Raw genomic sequence first — 22,207 nt, 5'->3', positions numbered from 1 at the left:
CCCTAAAGCCATTTATTATTGTTATTAGAAGTCTAAAACAATCCAATGCAATCATTCCTGGAACAATTTACTATAACAAGTGCTCATTGTCTGAAAGTCGATGTTTGTTATCAAGTTGGTGCTTTAACATTTGTAAGTGATTCTTTTTGTTCAATTTAAATAAAGCTTATGCAGACAGGTGGTTGGTGTCGAATCAGAAAACCAGATGTGGGATTTCTGTTAAAGAAACACTCAGTGGGTCAAACATCTAAGGTTTTTGATCAGTCAAAAATTGAAAAAAAAAACAGGAAATTTGGATATACTCAATGATTTTAAGTACATTTAAAAGTGATTATTTGCTTACAAACAGATTTCAAATGAACAAAGATATTTAAATTTTAAAGAAATCAAAGTATATTTGGACTTTTGGTGAGGAAAATGAGGCTGTAATTTAAATTTATACCAGGGAATTGTCAAACCTTTTATTTTTGTTGTTTAAACAAACATAAAATATCTATTTTTAATCAATGCAAAACTTTATTGGTGTCGGAAAAGTATTTGTCTTTACTTGTTTGTTTGGGTAGAAAATGTGTTTTGTGTTCCTCTAAATGATATGAAGTGTAAAAACAGAGGCTTTAAAGTGGCTTTGATGGTGGTTCAGCATGAGACCGTGGCAAGACTTTCATAAAATGTGCCTCTGAGTTGTTAAAGCTTTTGATGCCATAAGTGTGATTAAGTTTTTAGAAAGTCTTTGTTCTAGCAGTCAGCAGAATAACCTGCCTTAAACTCAAGAAAGAACAGCCCGGTTTTTTATTTTGTGGTGGAAAAGACCTCAGCTGCACCACCATCACCTTTTCACTTACCTGAAATAAAACTTTTCTTTTGATTCACTTTTGACGTTTTCTGCAGACATATTTCTTTGTTGTCGCCGTCTCTTTCTGGTCATTTTTTTCCAAAAGGTGCTGGAACATGGCTGTAATATTGATATCAGCCCAAATTTTTATAGTGCCTCTCAAGCAACTTTGACACGTTTGATGGCCTGACTTCAAAGTGCAAACGCACCCAGTTTGAAGCGTCTGACTCGTTTCTGACGTCTGAAACGTGTTTGGTGTGAATGCAGCATAAAAGTCTAAAATCAGCCGCTGTCCTCTTCCATCAGATCATGTTTGCAGTTTCAAACTCAGCAATTTTCTTGATATAATATTTATATTGCAACATTTCAGACAAAAAAAATTGGTGTTAGCCAAAATCAACATTGTGAGAAAAGTGCAGTCAGTGCACCATTTTATTTCCCATATCTTGCTAGATCTGAAAAATACTGAAACAAAATTTCAGATAGGAACCCTGCTTTTTTTAAAAAAATTTTAACAAACCTGAAATAAAGCAAATTTTCCAACAGCAGCAGAGGTTGGTTTATTTCAGATGTCTGAAATTAAATACAAACAATCCTCCCACTGAGGTGTTATACAGCATCTTTTTCAGAAAACATCCTGAGAAGTATCAAAATAAAACCCAAGAAATTGAGAGAATAAATAAAAAAATGTGGCTAAATGAGGTCAGCTGAGATCGGTCTCCTCCCAGTCCGCTTCGGCCCAGTTGGGTAACTGTGTGGAATATTCAAAGTCCGGTCCTTTGTAGCGTAAAGCGTGGAGATACATGATGAGCTCCTTCTCCGTGGGGTCCGGTCGCACCAGCTTGCATTCGCTGCACAGGTGGTCCCGGCTTCCTGGGGGACTTTTCTGACCCGATTCGGCTCCGGTTGATCCAGTACTCTGATGCTCCTCTGGTGGAACCTGGCTGGAGTTTTCTTTCTCAGAGAAATCCTCCGTTTGTGCTGGAAAAGTGTTTGTTTTCTCTGCTTCCTTCACAGCGCTGCTGTCGTCCATAAAGTCCAGCAGGTGTAAACTTTCCTGAGAGCGATGTTCTTCCACTAAAGCCTGCAGGAGCTCTTCGTCGCTCTTCCCCACCAGGCCCCCTTTGCCCCTGTGGGGGCCCCAGGCATGGGACCCATATATGGGGTCGTTGAGGATGGGAAAGCCCAGGTACTGCAGGTGGACTCGGATCTGGTGTGTGCGGCCGGTGAGCGGTAAACAGCGGACTACACTGGTTTTTCCGTTGAAGCTGAGCCTCTGGAAGACGGTTCTGCACTCTTTTCCCTTCGGGTCGACGCGACAGAGCCCGATTTTAAAGGAGACCACCAGGATGGGCTCCTCACAGATCAGCTCGCCCTCAGGAAATTCCCCCTCTACTCGACACACATACTCCTTCTCAAGCTAAAATAATGAAAAGGGAAAAAAATCAAAGTAAATGATTAGAAAAAAGCTTTTCTTAAAAAAATATAAGCGTATGGCTGAAAAACGTACAACGATATAAAAAACACAGCCAGTTAAGCAAAGCTGGTGAAATCAACTAACTCGCTCACTGTTTGGTTGCCTAGCAACAGCCTCGAGTAACTGGTAGAAAGAGAGATGATAAATCATACAAATGGAGATTACTGAGATCGTTTAATTTACCATGTGACTAATTGACTTATTGTTTATTGTGACAGACTTAGAGGCATTTTTTTTATCCAATTAATATTCAGAATAAGAGGATTTCCACCCAAAAAACCTCCTAAGCCTATTGGTAGTGGCGCTAGGGCAGTCAACGTATTTTTGTGCTAAAGATTTTTAAAAGTTATGAAAATTCGGAGGTGGATGAACAGATGAAATTTGGAAATAACAGCTTGTGAGGCAAATGGGCGCAAGTGGTACCGCTTCACGCTCAGCTCAATGCTTCAACTATAGACCTAGATTAATCCATCTTTACTACTTCTGGTGGTTAAAACCCTATTTAATCTAAACAATGTTAGCTTGACGGGGAGGCAAGTTAAGCCTGGTGACCTGCCAGGCTTATAATACCAGTCAAAACCTTGAATAATCAATAGATTAACCAATAACTAAAGTAATCGGTAGTTGCAGCCCTAATACCATCCCAGACGTACCTGTCTATCCCTCACCAGCTGGTCCAGCTTCTTGGACATCTCCAGTGTCCGGGCGAACAGCAGCACCCCGGAGGTGAGCCTGTCCAGCCTGTGGACAGTGTGCAGCTTGGAGACGCCGTGCTCTTTACCCAGGATGAAGATCACCGTGTTATGGCGGAAACGGCCGCACGGATGGACGGGGATGGAAGCTGGCTTGTCGACCACGAGGACTTCCCCGTCGTCCACCAGGATCTTCAGCGGCGCGCCGATTACGGGAGGCTCATGGCGGTGCACGGTGTTCCTCATGTGGTCGTTATTCTGCAGAACAAACACTGCATCACTTATTTTAATAATTAGAGCCATTTTATTTATTTCTTTTTTTTTTTAGTTTTTGAAACAAAGAAGCAACTTAACTTTTATAAAGGGAAACAACTAATCTTCTAAGGTAATAGTAGAAGCCATTTTAGAAAACGTATCACTAAATGCCATTAAAAGACCTGTTCAAGAAATAACTACTTATGTACTGTCAATTACAATATGATTTAATCCATGGGGGGCTGTGGCCACCTCCTACCCACCCTTTGGGATCGCCACTGCTTTAAATCATTTCTGGATTATTTTGTTAGGAGCTACTTTTGAGCTGTTAAATAAGCAGAGACACTAATGGAGTAACGTTGTATGACAGTGAACTGGGATAATTTAATCTGTTTAATTTGATTTGAGTTGGATGTAAATGTTTTCTGACAGCACTGACCCTGAGCACCACGGACAGGTCATCCACAGGACTCTCGTTGAGCCGGATGCGGCCCTCTTTAGTGGCCTTCTCATAGTACTCAATGGACTCCGCTCTGAACTCGCTTTTGAACACCTCCAGCAGGCTTTTCCCGATCCACCGGCCTTTGCAGTAGGTTTTAAAGTCAAAGTAATACGGGCAAACTTTGCGCAGGCCGCCTTCGAAGAAGTAGGATGTTTCGTCGAAGTGTTCCTGGCTGAAGCTGACCCCCGGGTTCCGTTTCTGGGGCGGTGGGACGTATCTCTCTCCAGGTCGGAGCTTCTTCCCTCCCGCTCCTCTTCGCTTCTTTCCCCGGCCGCCTGTCTCCTGGGGGCCCGGCTCGTCGTCGTGTTTGCGTTTCCCGGTGTTTGTGTCCCCACCTGACGGAGCTTCAGGGGTTGTGTCCTGCTCCTCCATCGTTAAATCCCCCTGTTGAGACCACGGATGAATAAGACGGTGAGTAAAAGGTTTCCTAATGTTAGCAGATGAAAATAAGCGAACAATATGCCTCCTGAAGCGACTCTGGGGTTCCAGGAACAACAGAAAACTTCTAGCTGATGAACGCACATGCATCGCTCGAGTCTGGGCGCATGGTGATGACGTCATTACGCGAGCCAAGATGACCCATTTGTAGTTCTGCCAACTGAAAGACGTTATGTTAGTCCCATTATGATCATTTTAATGTTTAAAGGACTTGTTATAAATAACAATAATGATAAATATAATTTTTTTACATTTTACTAGTTACCTATGTAATCTAATTCAGGCTAAATAGATTCAAATTAACATAAAACACTACAAAAATAAAGGTTATAAAATAAGAATTATTGTGATAGTTTGAAGTTATTATTATTAAGTTACCCTAATAATGGTAAGACAAAATTGTAATATTTAGTAGCATACAAATAAAAAAATATGTTAAACACATGATAAACAATATTGAAATAGAAAGTGTATGAAATCTGATTTTTGGGAGTGCTGCAATGGAAATGTTAGCAATATTAAATCAAATTAAGTATTGTCAAAAGAAAAACATTCAGTCTTTTTTAAAATACCTAAATTATGGCGTGATGATCTGGGGAAACTCTTATTAAAAACTAACACAAAACCTGTCTACACGCCTCAGAAGAAAGTTATTTAAATTATAAATGCATCAGATCATCATCTTAATTAAATATTGATTACATTGCATATCTTAAAATTTTATGATTTAATAGATTTCAGAACTACACTGACGATGTAAAAAATTTTAAACAAACTCCTTCTAAGTTGTATGCAAAAAAGTGCTTAGAAATTACAGAAAAAATATGAATTAAAAGATAAATACATTTTTTAAATAAACACTAATGCAATGTGCTTCAGTTTGATACATGTGTGGGATGTTGTAAGGAGTTAAAATATTTTTCACTATGTAAATAAATAAAAGTTTAGAAAACAATTTCCTGAAAAAAATATATCAAGGTTTTTGGTTATTATTGTTTAATATTTTTTAAGTGTTTGTCGATAGACACAGTGAGAACTCCTTTTTTTCTGTTTAGAAAAATGTCCAGGAAAAATGTTACTCCTTTGATTAAAAACAAAAAAACACACATGGATGGCAATGTTTCAACTTAAAATAAATCAAAGTGCAACAAGTAATTTTCTAATGTGATTTATTAAGAAACAAGATTTACACACTTCATACAATATTTCTGTTGTTAAAAATATTCCTCAGGTTTTGGCACACCATTCTCAGAAGACAAAGCCTTCTTTATGCCAAATATAAATTAATTCAATAAGCAAAGTGTTTTAATTACAGAATAATGGCTTATGCTCCGTAATTGTTGTTTTTCTACACTGCAAAAACACCAAGTATTTTTGGTCTAATTTTTAGTGTAAATATATGACAAAACTAACTAACAAGTAACTTCTCAGCAACCTTTAGCAGCTTAATTAATATTAAGGAATAAATAATTCCCTAATATTAAAGAAAAAAGTACTAGTTCAACTGCTAGATTATTTCACTTAATCAATATTAAGGAATCATTTACGTAAAGAAACCTCCTAAATGTTACTTTAAAGTTTGTTCTGTCTTATTTCAAGTGTACTAAGATATTTGTACTAGAAACTTGACTATAAACACTTTTAAATATTTTTTGTTTTTGCAGTGTAGAGGTTACAGTTTTCTCCCTATTAAAAATCTCTCCTTTCTCATCCTCGCTGCTGCTTTGCTTCGTCCAAGAACTCTGGAAAAAGGTTAATCAGTAAACCTCAGGTCTGTTATTCAGTCATTTATTGAGTTAGTCAATCCGTACTGCCCTCCCGCTGCGGTGCCACCGGAGCGGAAGGTAAATAACAGGAACTGTTATGGTTCCCCAGAGATGCAGCACCACCGCCACCTGCTGGCGGATCAGCAGCACTGCAGTCAGAGTTCGTCTCTGCAGGCAGAAGAAAACACAGCAGATTGAAGTTACTGAAGGCAGTGGGCCACCAGGGGGCGCCTGTGAGGGCCTCAGAAAATTGGACGGAAGACCAGAAAAAAAAGGAATGCCATAATTTTAAAAAATTCCATCATAATTTTTATTTGCTGCTATTCAATCATTAAAAAATAATAAAATAAGTAAAGATAATTAATTTAAATGTTATTTGTGATGCTCATTTTCTAATTGGCTGCAAGTTAGTGGAGATAAATAAATCAGATAAAATAGATTGAATATATTAAATTAGACCAATTAAATTAAAATAGATGAGGTAGGTTAAGTTAGATAAATTTAATTAGATATGATGAATTAAGTTACATAAGATAAATTAAATTAAATTAGATATATTAAATTCAAATAGAAAAAAATACAAAAAACTGAACAGAAACCATAAGAACTGTGGGAATAAAATAAAATTTGATGTCATTAATATAAAATGTTACATATTTTCTTATAGACAAAATAATTGTGATGAAAAACTGAATGATCTTTTAATCAAATTTTCCTCCACAGAACTGATGGCCATCTAAAATCAGAAGGTTGAGGAAACGTTTATGGAGAAGTTTGAGCCGTTTTCTCACCCCGGCCACTGACGCCTCTTGTCGGTTAGCGGGACGTAAACCACGCCCATCAGCGCCCTCTTCAGGAAGGTCCCGTCACTTTGTCGGTCGTACTGCTCCAGCACCTGACTGCCACCTTCGGGTCCGACTGGAAGAACCAGACGCCCGCCTGGCTTCAGCTGCTCCAACAGCTTCAGTTAACAGAAAACCAAAATGGCTCAAATATGAACTTTCAGACACTCTTTAATTATCCTGAAACAGACAGGTGGATTAACGGATCATGGGAGGACATATTTCTGTAAAACAACCTGATAATGTGAGAATCAGATTTGAAAATACAGACAAAATCTAACTTCTGGTAGAATAAATGATTCAGCTCTGCTGAGAGTTAAGCTAATATGAACTTACAGCTTTGGGAACCGTCGCTGCAGCTGCACCAACATGAATGGCGTCGTACGGCGCTCCATCTGGATATCCAAGTCTTCCATCCCCAACTACAATCAGATGGAGTTTTAACAGCAACTCTAGTCACTTCCTGCAGCACATTTCAATTAGGAATATTTAAAAATAATCATATCAAAGTATTGAAAGTTCCCTGACTCACCAACAAGTCTAATGCGTCCAGACGACAGCAGTTCTGGGTCGTCACTTTGCACATTTTTTATTGACTTCTGAACGAGTTCTTCAATGTGTTCGATGCCAACAACTCTACCAGTGAGTCCCGTCTGCTCAGTAAACAAAAACAAAAACCAGTAGTTAATCTGTACATCTCCTGCTAATCCTTAGGAATAAATAAAAACCACTATACAGAGTTTCCACAAGTCTGAACAGGAAGTGCTCTGCGCCATCTTGGTAGGCAAAGAATAGATGAACCATGTCTTCCAGTCCAACATAAATCAATTATATTGACATTTTTGACCAATGTGCAGCAGAAATCTGAGTGTTATACCCTCTCCACCTTCTATAAATCTAACAAAGTTGGTGTCAGATATTTGTGCAGCATAAAGTTTTGTAATAAATGTTTCAGAGGTCATGAAATGTCAACCAGCCTGTCCACATTTTGTCTGAAAAAAAAAAAAAGGCGTCAATCAACTTGATTACATTTGTGCAGTAAATAGTTTAGGTCTACTGGGTACTTTGTAACTGAGTGCCATTTTGGCAGGTAGCTGCTATGGAGTTGCTATGACAACAAAAACCCCTCACAGGCTTAGAACTAGCGCTCACCTATCTAACTTATAAACATTATAAGTTCATTACAACTATTACTAGATTACAATTTTTGAGTGCTCTACCCACCTCCCTGTAATACTAAGATACATATCAGTGATATTTACTGTAGTACCTACTGCCAAATTAGCAAAATTAGCTTAGCTAATGTAGCTTTTTTCTGCTAGCTAAGACGGACATGTTGCCTTTGTATTTATGTACTTACTCTGCCGGTCACCACAATGAAGGGTTTATACGTCCTTTACAAATCCGTTTAAGCATTGATTATATCATTCTCTCGCAATGGGTCAAGAGTATCCACATGTTTTCTTTTCATTGCTCTCGAAGCCATGGGTCTGCTATGCTTTGTGCTGCACTTGCCTCCTAAGATGGCGCGGATCACTTCCGGATCAGACTCACGTACGCACGTATTAGACGTACCATTCTTGCAAAACAGGCGGTTAAATATCCACTTCCCGAGCCTACATCCAGCGCAGACGCTCCTTCGACTAGCTTGTCGCTCAGCAGCTCCAAAGCATGAGCATGCTGCAAAATTAAACCAGCAACAAACACTTCTGCTTCATTTTGTTTTTTTATGATAATAAATGATCAACTCTGTCTCTGTCTATTGTATCTGAAGTGTTTCCAGTCGGCCTTACCATGTGTGGAGCACTGATGGTTGCCCTGAAGCCTGTAAGAAGTAAACATTATTAGCTGGAGCTACTGCACAGCTGCTGCACATCTGCAGCAAAAGGTGTTCACTGTTAGTGTGATTCAAAACACTAAATCCTGAGGTTTATAACAATGGTTTACTTGTCAAACACAGATGCATCTCAGTGATTCAGAATGTCGCTGAGAAATCAATATTCACAGAATCTGGTGTAGTTTTAATGCAGTCGGAAAGAGAGCCAACAAAGCACAATTAGGCTTGTTGCAATAAATTAATCAATATATAAAAGGAGTTTAATAATATTCATGATTTATCAATTTTCTCTCTTTCTACCGAAGAAACAAGTCTTCAGTCTGGTGCTTTAGTCTCAACTAGTTTCGTTTTTTTGAACGACAATTTTGTTTACAGAAACTTCATAGTTAATTTTATTTGTTGTTTTGTTAATTTAGTTTGTATATTTAAAATGTCTTCCAGTTCCAGTATTGAATGTTCATTAAAATTTAAAGTTTGTTGATCTTTAAGAATGTGTCCCTGAATTATTATTACATCATTAGAGATATATTACTCTAATGTCTCAAAACAACATTATTATTGTTTATCACGATAACTTCTGGTACAATTTATCGTCCAGCAAAATATCCCTAAAAATGTGCAGTAAATGTGTTATCTTTAAAAAAAGCAACACAACAACCTTGTTTCACCTTTTGAAGACAAAACAGAGGAGTTACAGTAATTTAGTTGTTTTGAACATAATTTTATTGTGTATTTTCAGTTTTTTTTTTAATTTTTTACAGCTTACTTCCTTTCTTTCTGTATATTTTTTTTCCTGAAATATAAAACAAAAACAAATGCATTCTACTCTTAAGGCTGAATACATTTGTAAGATACCATAAGCATAAATGATTAACGTTGAGATGTGGCAGAGCTGGAATAAAGTCTACCAATTTCTAATATTAACTACTCTAGAAACTGAGCCACAATCAGGTGGACATATATCATAAACACTTGGACATATATCACTGTTTGTGTGTAACTCAGTATGAATCACTGGAATAAAATGACTTTTCTATTTATCTCAGATTTACTAAGAAGCACCAGTGTGTGTTTATGAAGTGTGACTAAATGGAGTACCTATTGTTTGTGGAGAGTCTGCATAAGGATAATCTCTGGAGTAAAGTCCTCTGTCAGTGGATAGCATGGCTTCAAACACTCTGTCGCTCCGGATTATTCCATGATCTGAAGGGGAAAAGAAATAATAATTAATCCTACACTGGTACTTAATGTGGCAGCAAAAAGAAATAAAGCCTATTTAAATCTAAACATATTTAGATTTCTGACTTTGAAGAAAACAATACAAACATTCTGTCTTTTAACTTTGGCATTTAGAAGGTAAAAATAATTCTGGTTTTCTTAAGTGAACTAAAAAGTGATAATATTTAGTCTGATCTGAGATCGAACTGTAAGGTTATGGCAAGCCATTTTAACATAAACTCAGCAGAGTTTTGACTAGAAACAACTACATTTTGACTATTCTGAATAGTAAGAACAATTCACGATATTTTCTTTTACATTTTGACAGATTAAAATAATTTTCAAGTTGTCTCAAATTGTGTCACTTGATTTGAAAAGTTGCATATCCATAATTACAAAATATATCATTAACTTAAATATGACAAGTCGAAATAGAATCAAATAAAATGTCATTTTGCGCCATTATATTTGTTTTCATCAATTTTTTAAAGGGGATGGGAGGTATTATGTATGTATTTTCCAGGTATATGGTGCTATTTAAAAGCACAATCAAATTATATGCTACCTTCAAAAATACTGTGTAGCTGAGTTAATTTTATTTTATTTTATTTTTCTGATGAACCTTCTCAAAACAGCCTTTTGTTGAATTTACATGATTGTTGTCGCCTTTACACTGCAGTGGGTGATTTCTGTTTTATATTTTTGGATCCTAATGTGGCCCCAAATCCATCCCCATCATCTATGTATATTTGTTTTTCCTTGGGTTTTGAATTATATTTTATTTTGGTGGAGAAGCTTTTATTTTCTTGTTTCCTGTTTCTGTGTCACATCCTGTGTGTTCCCGCTGCCCTGTTTTCTGCTTGTACATTAAAATATTCAAAATGTAAAAAAAAAAAGTATGCTGCTCAACTCATAAGTTGTAAATGGTTGTTTAATTTTTTGTTGTTTAGCACAACACTGTTCTGGGTATTTAATACCCACGTTGGTGACATTTATCCAGTTTACCATGCCAACATGGTTATTTTTTTTGTTCTTTTGGATGGTAAAGGCGTATGTGGGAAAGCCAGAGCCAGAAGCTGCTGCTGAATATGTTTTTGTTTTAAACAGTTATTTCAAAATGTTATCTTGTTGTTAAATGTACGTATTTTGTATATTTTTATATTATAATGCAAAATTGTAACTTTTGGGCAGATTATTTCTGTTTTATTTTAATTGTTTTGTATGAATGCAGATTTTATTTTATTATTATTTGTGAACTTTGGTTGGTTTTAACCCATTCCTGTCAGTTTGCGCCAAGCTGCGCTGGGGAGAGGTGTGTGTGGGAAAGCCAGAGCCAGGAGCTGCTGCTGAACATGTTTTTGTTTTAAACAGGAATAAATCATTGCAAATCCTGGTTCCTTGACGTGATTCATTCTACAACTGTTACAACTGCATATATCAAACACATCTTAACAGAAAACTGGCCTCTGTCTCTTTAAGAAGCTCCTGTTCTTTCCAACTGGTAACAACCATTCTTAGAAGGGTTGCACCAGGTGTTTGCTAATTGCTGCTGCCGCTAGTCTGGTGGAGCTGAGAGGGAAAGTTTGCCAAAATGGGGGAGCTTTGTGATAGCAAGTGCTTAGGCACCTTCCAAATGTCTGTTCAGACATTCAAAGACTCCTCAAACATTCATGAACAAATCAAAGCAACTCTCCATGTATATTGTTGATTAGAAATGTACATTATAACATGATATAAAGCTTTAAAAAAGTCAATTTTAGATAATTTCTCCCCTTTAAGCAATCATGTCTACCAGTTTGTCTAAATGTACATGCAACATTTAAAGAAAAACAACAAAGAAACGATTCCCACGGCTTAGCCTTTCAAACCAGTACCTCTCAGTCTAGTGATGAGCTCCGAGTTCGTTTTTCCGCTGGACATCCACGCCATGGTGCGGGACAGCAGGACACCCATCGGGACTGCCACTGCTGCAAAGCGCAGGGCAGCTTTCATCTCCCGGGTGTCCTGCCGGGACAAATTCACGCAGCTTTACTCACCAACAGCATTTACAAAGAAGCCGCAGAAACGCTCTGTGTGCTGAAATGCAGAACAGCGGCGCAATTTTTAATAAATGCACTTGAAAGTCAGCTAGCTAGCAAACAGATAGCTAAAGTTAACGCTAATATGTAACCATAATACAAAAGTAGAAGGAAAACAACATGGATTATGTCGTCACATTTAAGGTTTATTGTCGTGAGTAGAGGACGTATTAATAGTTGTTTACCTTTGAAGTTGGTCACCGTCCCTTTAAAGCGATGAACACTTCCTGACTGTCATCGGAGCTGCAGAAGCCGTTAGCCAATAGGATCCTGACTTTACACGCCGCAGGCGTAACTACATAGAACACGCGCCTCATTGGCGTTGGTGCCCAATGGAGAAGCGGAACGTTACAGCGTCCGCCATATTGTGAGTGTCAGTTTCCCCTCAGACTTCCACTTGAAAATTTAGTTTTCTGAGGTTAAAAAAACGTTTAACTGATTTTGATATATCTTTTCACATTCAGTAATATATTTTTACATATATTAAAATATATTACAATAAACAGCACAACTCATACCAATTCTGTACAAAAAATGAACCTGTATATACTTTGATTTCATCTAGAAAATTCACCAAAGCTAATTTTAATTTGGCTCAGTTTGCAAGCTAAAATCCTGTTTTGTCATAATCTATTTAAAACTGTTTGTTTAGACGGACGAATAATTTTAGAGCAGCTTCCCTAGTCTAAAAAGGGGAAGTCAGTGAACATAGCAGAATGAAAGATTATACTGGTTAGCACTTCTCTTTTATTTCCTGCTGATATTAGTTTTTCATAATTTTATGTGTGTCTGACCTTTGCTAGTTTTATCTTGTTGGTAATTTTAATAAGTTCTTTGTGTTTGTAGCTTTAAAGGTTAAAAGATATGTATTTTTACTTAGCTTTATGCTTCAAATCCCTAAATGGTTTGATTTGTTTAGCGTTATTAATGTTTTGCTTTGTAGCAATTTAGTCCAATTTTCCTCAGTGTGCCCTGCCTTTTGTTTGGTTCCAGTTGTAAATAGCATAAATAGTCATTTTTAAAGGTTAAATAAAGAAAGGTTACTTTTTATGAAAATAATCTTTTTATCTTCAGTTAACATTGATGATGATGATTAATTCATATTATTATTATTATTATTATTATTATTATTATTATTATTATTATTATAACTTTACTTTTTATTTATCATAATTTATTACATAGTATCAGGAATCATGGTTTTCGGTTATTCATTTCTATGTTATGATAAGTAGCGAAATACACAACATTTTTAGCTTTTGATGTCTCACAATCATATAACTGGACAGAAATCTCTTGAAATTACCTTCACAATATGGCGAAGAGGTCTACGTACGATCTGGACTCTTACGCCGCGTGTACGTCTCTTTTACGTGTTTGAGTGATTATCCAATGAAATCTCTAGAACGTTTGATTAACAGCCGTGACGTCCAATTAAATTCTCCCTGCGATTTAAAACAGTGTTTGGACGACACAGTTAGCTGTGGTAGCTAAACTTCAGTTTAACTTAATAAATCATCGTAAATACATATTGACCAGGTGATATTATCTACCAGGTAAGACTCGTTTGTTAATGTTATTTGATTTGTGTTGTCGTTTTTTAGTGCTAACATGTCAGGAGAATATTTTAGGTGCGCAGAAGCAACCATGGAGGTTATTACTGTCTCAGGAAACTGTCGTTATTAAAGGAAAAATAACGATCTAAAACCGATCTCTGTTCAGCGCTGACTGGACAAGGATGGTTGATAACTTCGACGGTCAGGAGGTTCAAACCAGCGGGGAGTTGTGGTCGCAGATTTGCTCCAGCCTTCCGGAGGTCCAGGCTCCGGAGACCAGCCCGGAGTTCACGGATTCCTTCCACCCAGCAGCCCACCATGAAGTCCAGGCTGGTGCACAAGTGAATGGGACCAGTTCTCCCAGTGCTCAGTGGAAACCCATGGAGGACTCCGAGTCTTACTTAGCCAGTTTAGGTATTTCTCTTCTGCTCTTTATGTGAAAGAAATGCACTCTCGAATACAAACACTGTGTAGATTATGAGTTAAATGCTGAGTTTCTATTACAAAAAACAAAAAAATAGCTAATTTCAGACATTTTCCTGATGTTCCCATGAAATGTTAAACAAAATATTGTTGATTTTTTTTTCATGGTTAGAATAAACTGCTTGTTTTAGTCTTAGTTACTGTATAAAATAATAATTCATAACAGAGAATACATGGAAATACAATCTAAATTATATCCAAATTATAATTATTATCTAAACCATTGTACTGGTTTTTACAGTGTTAAAGTATTTACTTCTCAGATTTTTCCTTGTTTTAGCGCTTTGCCAAACTGAAGTGTTTCAGAAGACCAAGAAATGTTTAATATTTGGCAAAAAAATAAATAAATTCAAAAAGCAGTTTACAGTTGAAGAGTTTGAGTCTTAAAAGGAAACCAGACATCTAAACCAATATGATTCTTTGAGGAAAATATAATTGTCCCCCTCATTAAGCTATAAATTAACCATAAATAAGCTTTTTTTATTTTAGAAAGTTGAGTCCTCATTACTGTCAGATCTGTAGAATTAAGAAATTACTTAAATACAACTTATCTGGCAGCATGAAGTAGGTCAAAGTAACTAAAGAAGTAGAAACTAAATGGAAATCAGTAATCTATCATGGAGTATGGAGAACTGATTCTGCCAAAACTGACCATAGATGAATAAATAATAAATGAGGAGATAATACTAATTATTTTTAACAGATTTATTTACAGTTTTATTTCCTTGTGTATTTATTTGTTTGTTTTGGCAGGACCAGTCCTCCATATACTGTGGTTAAACGGACTCCCAAAGTCTTATCATCGTCTTTGTAACTCCAGACTAACATGTTTCTCATTTCTTTAGATTAGTGCTTCTTGTTTTCTCTTTGATAACAATTTTATCCTGTCAGCAGTATTACTGGTAAATGCTGCAGTACATTAAAAATTAAAAGCTATAAATGTCTAGATGGAAAATAAAGTATTTCCATAATTTTAAGGTTTTATTAAAAAGGTTGTTGTGTGCTATTTTGTCAATGAAACGTTTTCATTTTGTTTTAAATTACTAAATATTCTTCTGCATCAATGCTGATCAAAATGGAATAATAATTATAATAATTTAAGACTTGTACATTTTGTTTCTATTTTATCACAGAAAACCGTTTGAGAAAGATAAAGGGTCAGTCCAGTGACGTGACCTCCAGAGACATCCTGCGCTCGTTGTCTCAAGCTAAGAAGGAATGCTGGGATCGATTTCTGCATGATGCCCAGACCTCAGAGCTCTTCCAAAGCGACGACATGGATGAGAGGTAGGACCATCCAAATCTGTTAGTTTTTATTTACTTATTCATGTGTGTGTGACTCATTCAGTAACCGTTAGGCCTTGGCTGCTCCTCTCAGTGCTCTGGAGCATTTCAAGAGGTGGTTGATCCCAGAGAAGGTGGCCATCAGCGCGGAGGAGCTGGAGTATCTCCTGAGGCCGACCCAGAGTACAGAACCAACCGGATCGGTTCGCACGCCACACGAAGAGGAGACGGCGGGAGAACAGAACGAAGAGGAGGGCAATAGCAGCTCCCCAGAGAAATAAATGTGTAAATATTCTGAATGGAAGTATTAATCAGCCAAGTATTCTGTAAAAATCATTTCCAGTTTACCTTCCAGTGGAGATGTCGGGTTCATCTGCCAGTTCTCCTGTTTTTGTCTTAAATGTCCATCTTTTTCCACAAAATGACGTGTAAAAATATCCTTGTTCTCATGTGCTTCTCAGATTTGCTTAAATAGGAAAACCACAATAGTTGGAAATACAAAAAGCTGTAAATATTGCAATAAAATACAAACCACATTCTGTTTTTTTAATCTAATTTCCACAAATCAATATGACTTTTAGAAACTTACACATTTTATGTTTCCTTTCATTTTGAGCATAATTTTACTCATGTTTAAATAAAAAATGTTGTGACTGTTACTTTGCTTCTTACATGCAGTTGAAAATGAGAGAAATTTGATTTAATGTTTTTATTATTCAAAAGGAAAAAAAGCTGTAGCCTGTTCCCCGTAGGGGGCGCCACAGCAGATCAGCTGCCTCAGCTTCTCCTGACTTGTGGCTGTTGACTTTAACCAAAAAACATTTGGAAAAGATTCACAGATACTGAACTGTATTTAAAATGTGAAATATTGTTTAACAAGACAGGGTTTTCTAAAAAACAATGAAAACACTTTGAGTTTGACAATTTTCTAGAAAAAACTCAAGCATTTTGAAATTAATAAAAGAATTAAAAACAGAATTCTGAATTTGAAAAGTTGAACATTTGAAAAGTTGAACATTTGTTAGAAAAAAATCTTTTGAGATTAATTTCAGAAAATTTCAAGAAAAATCAAGGACATTTCTGAGTTTCAAAAGTTGGAAAATTTTGACTTGAAACTCAGACATTTCCTTATTTTTTCTATTTCTTGGTAGAAATGAATTCTATAATCTATATTTAATAAGTTATTTCTGTATTTTCTTCCAGTTTTTTAAAAAAATAATGACATTTAAATCATTTTTTCATAATTCGGCACTGTTCACTCTCCATAATTTTCTTCCGTTTTAATTGTAATATCTGTTCAACCTTCTAGGTTGTAAATATCTGTGTACCCAAACATGTTAGGTTTTTTCATATCTCTCTGCTTCCACTGTTATGTTTTAGTTAAAACATTTAGAGGAGGATAAACCACTAGACTTCAATGTGGTTCATTAAATATCTGTTTGATTTTTAGATTACACTTACTTTTAGCTTATTTAAAATCAAATTATAAGTCTGGTTAATTTATTGGAAAGTGGCACAGAAGTACACTTGAGTATTAAGAGACAAGAAATCCCATTTCTTCATGTAATTTCTATCATAAACATGAGTGGTTCATAAATTATCTTTTAATTAAAAGTAAGACTCGACTTATATTTGAGCAACAATCTGCAGAGACTGGTTCTGTGTATTAGCTATAAATCTAAACAAAAAGCAGCGAAAAATCATCAACACTGAGATTTATGCTAAAACATTAGCAACTTTATTAGCTCTACTGGCAGATTGCTTCACTTGTAACAAAACATTTTTCCTATAAGTTAAATAATCTACAACCAGTTAAATAATCTACAACCAGGATGTTTTTTTTTAATTTTATACAAAATTCACATTTTGAATAAAATGTTTTCTTTTTACTTTGTTTTGGATTTCTATTTCTTATAAAAACAGCTCAGGTGCATAAAAGTGTTTGGAAAATGAGCGGTTTCAAAAACCTCCGGAATATAACGTAACACATCAGCCAAGCCTAGCCCGTTACCTAGCAACCCCAGCCGTGCCTAGCCTGTTTCCTAGCAACCCCAGCCGAGTCCAGCCCATTACCTAGCAACATGTGTAACCCATAGACATATTCTAACCTGTCCAAGCAATCATAAAACCTTTCAGGGATTATTGGTCTAAAACAAGCACCAATATCTTGCTGAAAAGTTACTTTTAATTTAGTTTTTTCTTATTTAAAATGTACTAATACATTATCACTAGTAACTAAACAAAAACACTTGGTAAGATTTTGCTTTTGAGGTGTAAACAAAACAGTCAGGTTATATATATATATATATATATATATATAAAGGAATGTGTAAATGTTTGTACACTGAAAACATTTTCCTTATTTTTTGGGCAACTGTTAAAGAAAAGTAGAAAGGATTGAGTATATTCTTATCAATAACACAATCTAGGTAATTCTTTATTTGAAAACACTTTCTGCATTCAGCCAGGTTTAAATGATGTAAATAAATACAGATTTTGGTCATTTTTAGTGTATACATGAAGGATAAATGTGGTCATATCGACCATAAAATTAAAGGGAAAGCAGGAAGTTTGGTTCTGACTATTTTTCTTTGAACGTTTCTCCTTCATGACCAAATAGTCCAGGAACATCCCCTGCATTTGTCATCCTTTTCTGCATCATTGTGCAGGTAATGTGATGTAACATCAAGCAACACAAATTTCTCAAAGCTTTTCAGAGGCTGGGCATGTGGCTCCCACCTGTAGTTAGAATAAATTCAGATTCAGGAACCTGAAGTCTGTTTTCACATCTCTCTTTGCAGTTTCCTAAAGCTCCAAACCTTCCAGGCACTTGTGCATCATAAATGCTGTCACACAGCGGGTTAAAAGAAATCCTGCCCAGAATGTCGCCTCATTATCTCGACACCAAGACGCAGTGAAGGAGGAATCAGGATCTGCACGTGTTTCCCCTAAGAGGGATGATCCTGAGTGAGTAAAGATCTGGGAAAGAACAGATGCACTATGGGTAAAAACTGAAAAATGTGTCTGCAGCAAATAAAAAAAAATTAAATTTAAAGGGTCAGTATTATGCATTTTAAATGGACATAGTGCAATTTTATAGCACGGTTAAGTAACTATGTTAACTTCAGTTGCTATATATCAAATATAACTTAAAAGAAATTTTACTTTGTAATTTAGCACCTTGAAATTCTCTGTCTCTTTAAGACATTCTGCTCTTTCTGAAACTCTACTTTCAGGAAGTGATCATAACATCTTTCCTCTATTAACCCTGGAGCACGTTTTTACCAGCGTTTCACTGCGAAGCCGCTCCTATCATGAGCTCAACAGATGTGCAGTTCCACTGTTTGCTAATTGCTGCTGGCTAGTCTGAAGGAGCGGAAGAGTTGCAGAGGAGAGCTGCTCTGGGAGGCTGAAGCTTGCCAGCTTGGACACATCTTGAATATTTTTGACTTTTGAGACTCAGAAATTTCCAAGTTTTGCTATAGAAAATTTATAAGAATCTCAGAATTTCAGTTCTTTTTCTGGACATTTTTCCACTTTTCAAACTTAGAAAATTCCTTGCTTTTTCTAGAAATTTCTGAGTTTAATCTCTGAAATTTTCTTGTTTTTTCTAAAATATTTCTGAGCTTAATCGTAAAATTCAAAAGTATTTTATCGACCAGACTTTCCACTTTTCAAGCTCTTAATTTTTTTTCTTGAAAAATTCTTAGATTAATCTAAAACTTTATGAGTTTTTGGTAAAAATGTTCTCTTTTTTATCCACAATGTCACTAATATGCTGTTGTATTGGCGAGAACCATTTTGGGACAAATCTGATAATATTCTGTGGGATGACATCCATTCCTGTTCAGAGTTGAACTGAACTGAATCAGCCAACATTTAAAATTCGCATCATAAAATTAATTTTACTTTAGTCAGATCAGATTGAAATGTGTATTGCTGAGTTTAACCCTCCTACACGTTGGAATATATATCACATAAATAAAGATCAGTGATAGAAAAATGAAGAGAAAAAGAAGAATCGATGCTCAAAGTTCACAGATCAGCATTTTTTTCCAGTTTGTCCCAAATGCAACATATAAATTGTCCCTTTCAGCAAAATCAATTCATCCTGGGAAACTCCTGGCAACATGTTGTCATTAAAACAAAACCAGCAGCTTTGTTTTCAGTGTCTTCATTAATCCAGGGTCCTGGTGTGAAAACCCCTGATCGTTCTGCTGTCCGTCTTCCAGAACATCTGAAATCTCCTGATCTGTTTGTCCTGATTTAATCCTTCACAGGAGGCGATTCATGCCAATAAAAAACACTTCTTTTTTCATCTATTATGGGAAGCCCTTCTTCATAATTATTATTTCAGTGAGAATAATTAATCAAAAACAGTTTTCGCAGCGCCAACATGATGGATGGGCGATAACGACCTGGAAATTGGAATTTAGCTGGCATCCATTTTTTAATCAAACGTACCATCCGTACCTGTGAGGCGCTCATAAAGAACTCCTTTATGTATTTGTCATAATCTTATTCACGGTTTCATTTCTGCATTACTACAGACGAGGCCCATTTACTCAGATTACATGTGTAAGAACTCAAAGTACTTTACCTCAAAAAACTAAGATTATAAAATGAATTCAAAGACATCAGTAATATTTTTCATGTTCTTTCTAGAAAACTAACATTTCTATTTTTGGTCTTTTTCAATATTATATTTATTATTATATACCTTAAATGTCTAAGTTATTTGATTTCTGAGAAATTTTCTCAAGACAAACTGTCATCTCAGCTTTTTTCTTATTTTACTTTTGAATTATGTTATTTATATGAATTGTTTTAAGTTTGTCACACTACAAAAATACAAAATATTACCAAGTATTTTTGTTTAGTTTTTGCAAATATCTTAGAACACTTAAAATAAAACAAAATTAACTTATAGCAACTTTTAACAAGATATATTAGCTTGTTTTATGTCAATTTATTTAGTTTATTAATGCCAATGCAGATTACTTTACTAATAAGGTAAAACTGTTGTGTTAAGTGAAATAATCTCCCTGAGGAACAAGCACCTTTTCATTTATTAACTAATTATCAGTTTGAAACAAGCTCTGATATCTTGCTGAACAGTTAAAGTTAATTTTGTCTTATTTTAAGTGAACTAAGGTATTTGCACTAGAAACTAAGACCAAAAATTCTTGGTAAGATTTAGTATTTTTGCAGTGTGACTGAAATCAAAATTTTGTAGCTGCCATGTTTAAAACTCTGCTTTGATTCATGAAAATCCAAACAAAAAGAAAACACAAACAAATGACTAAAAACTGCAGTTAAATACAAAATAACCTGAGCTCACTTTCTCTGGTTTTGCTGGAGATTTATTTGGTGTCACCTGTCAGAGTTTAAGTGGATCTGTGACCTGAACAGGACCTCACAGATATATTTCAGCTGAATCCATAAATGCCATTTCTGCTTCAGCTGCTGGTCGTTTATCATCAGCAGGTGATGAAGATAAAAGGTAATAAATCCTGCTGGTGTTGATCAGCTGATTGGGATTTCAAGGCATTCACAAGCACTGCTTGTTTAAAGCAGCGCCAATAAATAAAGTCAGTAATATTAGTGCAAGTACGTTCTGGAGCCAAAATGAAAACAGCAACCCAGTAGAGATGAAATAGTTTTATTGATAATAAATCTGAACATGTGTATGAGCTTCATGGGGGTGACTTTCAGGTCAGACTCTCCAAAGGAAACAAAGTGAGGAGTGACTGCTAAAGCAACCAGGAAGTGATGATCAGGTATGAATTAATGCGTTACCTGGCTCAGGTAGTTTCCTTTTCTTTCCCCTTCTGATGCTCAGACCTTGGTGGACTGGAATACTTAAAGTAAAAACAGTGAGATAGAGGAGACCGTCTGTTTAACGGGATTGTTACACCCAAAGAACCGTAGAGAAGAAAACTTAAGTTCTGGAAACTAACCTTTTCCATTTTTATACTTCCACTTGGGTCTCAACTGATTTTAAACACACACACGGTTAATAATATTCATTCATTAAAACACAATATATTCTGTTTCTCTTCATTTTTTCTTGTTTATTAATGTAATGTACCACACCATGTACTTTGATGCAAAATGAATTTCTATTAAAAACCCCCCACAAAAAAACAAACAAAAAACCAACTGCCAAAGCAGTTGGTTTAACCCCCTCCCCCCAACTACCCAGCCAGATGTTTTTTGGTGTCTGGAAAATGAGCCGTTTCAAAAACCTCCTGGTTGTTGAGTCACACTGTGCTGTTACCTAGCAACCCCAACCGGGCTCCTAGCAACCCAAGAGGAGCTGCAGCTCCTTTACAGTAGGTTAGCTAGTTTTTAATGACTTAACATGTAAAGAAACTTATTCACATGTGATTTTTATTACATTTCTTATTTAACAATTGCAAAATTGTGGCTTTTTTTTTAGGTATTAGAGGAATATTGACAAAGTTTTGCATGCATTTGTAATGGCTAGAGAGAACAGGGAAATCCTGACAACTAGGGAATCTAAATGCTGATTTGTGTCTTTAACTGTCTCCATAGTGACATAATGATGTGATCAGAGTTGGGAAGTAACTCATTACATTTACTAGATTACATTTACTTGAGTAACGTTTTTGAAACAATTGAGTATTTTTACTACACTGAACTTTTTACTTTTACTAGAGTAATTTAATTGTGAAGTATTGCTACTCTTACTTGAGTAATGTCTGGATTCTCTATGCACTGAATGAAAAACAAACAGGTTTCAATTAAAAATTCACCAGACTCACACACACACCTGTAGTTTGTATAAAGTTTCAGAAATTCTCTATTTAAAGAAACTGATTTGGAAACATTTCATTTGTCTGATTTTGGTCCTTAAAATACAAAACTGTTCACTTAACTTTACATTTTGATCCATCCGATTATGAAATTTCTAACTATTAAAT

General features: G+C 35.7%; 3 protein-coding genes and 1 long non-coding RNA gene across 8 annotated transcripts; 1 reads left to right on the top strand and 3 right to left on the bottom strand.

The window, feature by feature from the left end:
* Nucleotides 1-1,248: 1,248 nt before the first annotated feature.
* Nucleotides 1,249-4,423, bottom strand: rpusd2 (RNA pseudouridine synthase domain containing 2). Of its 2 annotated transcripts, XM_007561151.1 has the most exons (4): nucleotides 4,222-4,304; nucleotides 3,696-4,142; nucleotides 2,963-3,259; nucleotides 1,368-2,252 (listed from the first exon to the last, which is right to left on the bottom strand). In XM_007561151.1, exons 2-4 carry the CDS (start codon nucleotides 4,128-4,130, stop codon nucleotides 1,536-1,538), a joined length of 1,449 nt encoding a protein of 482 aa, XP_007561213.1. In that variant the 5' UTR covers nucleotides 4,131-4,142; nucleotides 4,222-4,304; the 3' UTR covers nucleotides 1,368-1,535. The 2 variants fall into 2 exon arrangements, with proteins under 2 accessions (XP_007561212.2, XP_007561213.1); XM_007561150.2 differs by having other exon boundaries at nucleotides 1,249-2,252; nucleotides 3,696-4,423.
* Nucleotides 4,424-5,846: 1,423 nt separating this feature from the next.
* Nucleotides 5,847-12,230, bottom strand: pcmtl (l-isoaspartyl protein carboxyl methyltransferase, like). Of its 4 annotated transcripts, none has more exons than XM_007561148.2 (9): nucleotides 12,123-12,230; nucleotides 11,734-11,863; nucleotides 9,740-9,844; nucleotides 8,598-8,629; nucleotides 8,380-8,484; nucleotides 7,337-7,457; nucleotides 7,141-7,226; nucleotides 6,754-6,923; nucleotides 5,847-6,130 (listed from the first exon to the last, which is right to left on the bottom strand). In XM_007561148.2, exons 2-9 carry the CDS (start codon nucleotides 11,849-11,851, stop codon nucleotides 6,118-6,120), a joined length of 750 nt encoding a protein of 249 aa, XP_007561210.1. In that variant the 5' UTR covers nucleotides 11,852-11,863; nucleotides 12,123-12,230; the 3' UTR covers nucleotides 5,847-6,117. The 4 variants fall into 4 exon arrangements, with proteins under 4 accessions (XP_007561210.1, XP_016531435.1, XP_007561211.1 ...); XM_016675949.1 differs by having other exon boundaries at nucleotides 5,847-6,133; nucleotides 6,723-6,923; nucleotides 11,734-11,935; nucleotides 12,123-12,228; XM_007561149.2 differs by having other exon boundaries at nucleotides 11,734-11,935; nucleotides 12,123-12,228.
* Nucleotides 12,231-13,373: 1,143 nt separating this feature from the next.
* On the top strand, nucleotides 13,374-15,919 carry ccdc32 (coiled-coil domain containing 32). The gene is made up of 4 exons (XM_007561146.2): nucleotides 13,374-13,493; nucleotides 13,660-13,907; nucleotides 15,110-15,263; nucleotides 15,355-15,919. The coding sequence occupies exons 2-4, from the start codon at nucleotides 13,676-13,678 to the stop codon at nucleotides 15,539-15,541; spliced, it is 573 nt and encodes a 190-aa protein (XP_007561208.1). The 5' UTR covers nucleotides 13,374-13,493; nucleotides 13,660-13,675; the 3' UTR covers nucleotides 15,542-15,919.
* A 1,765-nt stretch (nucleotides 15,920-17,684) lies between these two features.
* On the bottom strand, nucleotides 17,685-21,151 carry LOC107837220 (uncharacterized). The gene is made up of 2 exons (XR_001663229.1): nucleotides 21,060-21,151; nucleotides 17,685-18,239 (listed from the first exon to the last, which is right to left on the bottom strand). It is a non-coding gene; the product is annotated as an uncharacterized LOC107837220 (long non-coding RNA).
* Between the last annotated feature and the right edge of the window lie 1,056 nt (nucleotides 21,152-22,207).

This window comes from Poecilia formosa, unplaced genomic scaffold (assembly GCF_000485575.1).
Source record: "Poecilia formosa unplaced genomic scaffold, Poecilia_formosa-5.1.2 Scaffold123, whole genome shotgun sequence".
In the NCBI taxonomy this organism is placed as follows: domain Eukaryota; kingdom Metazoa; phylum Chordata; class Actinopteri; order Cyprinodontiformes; family Poeciliidae; genus Poecilia; species Poecilia formosa.
This window is presented reverse-complemented; position numbering and strand designations above follow the sequence as displayed.

What these genes read in the sequence shown, in the direction of transcription:
- rpusd2 (XM_007561150.2), bottom strand. Translation starts at nt 4,319, where the DNA reads ATGACGTCATCACCATGCGCCCAGACTCGAGCGATGCATGTGCGTTCA. An exon ending in ACCTGTCCGTGGTGCTCAGG is followed by an intron (nt 3,260 to 3,695) that starts GTCAGTGCTGTC and finishes TTTGTTCTGCAG; the next exon opens with AATAACGACCACATGAGGAA. An exon ending in AGCTGGTGAGGGATAGACAG is followed by an intron (nt 2,253 to 2,962) that starts GTACGTCTGGGA and finishes TCATTATTTTAG; the next exon opens with CTTGAGAAGGAGTATGTGTG.
- ccdc32 (XM_007561146.2), top strand. Translation starts at nt 13,676, where the DNA reads ATGGTTGATAACTTCGACGGTCAGGAGGTTCAAACCAGCGGGGAGTTG. An exon ending in GTCTTACTTAGCCAGTTTAG is followed by an intron (nt 13,908 to 15,109) that starts GTATTTCTCTTC and finishes ATTTTATCACAG; the next exon opens with AAAACCGTTTGAGAAAGATA. An exon ending in AGCGACGACATGGATGAGAG is followed by an intron (nt 15,264 to 15,354) that starts GTAGGACCATCC and finishes TGCTCCTCTCAG; the next exon opens with TGCTCTGGAGCATTTCAAGA.
- pcmtl (XM_007561148.2), bottom strand. Translation starts at nt 11,851, where the DNA reads ATGAAAGCTGCCCTGCGCTTTGCAGCAGTGGCAGTCCCGATGGGTGTC. An exon ending in CCATCAGTGCTCCACACATG is followed by an intron (nt 8,485 to 8,597) that starts GTAAGGCCGACT and finishes TTAATTTTGCAG; the next exon opens with CATGCTCATGCTTTGGAGCT. An exon ending in TGGACGCATTAGACTTGTTG is followed by an intron (nt 7,227 to 7,336) that starts GTGAGTCAGGGA and finishes ATCTGATTGTAG; the next exon opens with TTGGGGATGGAAGACTTGGA.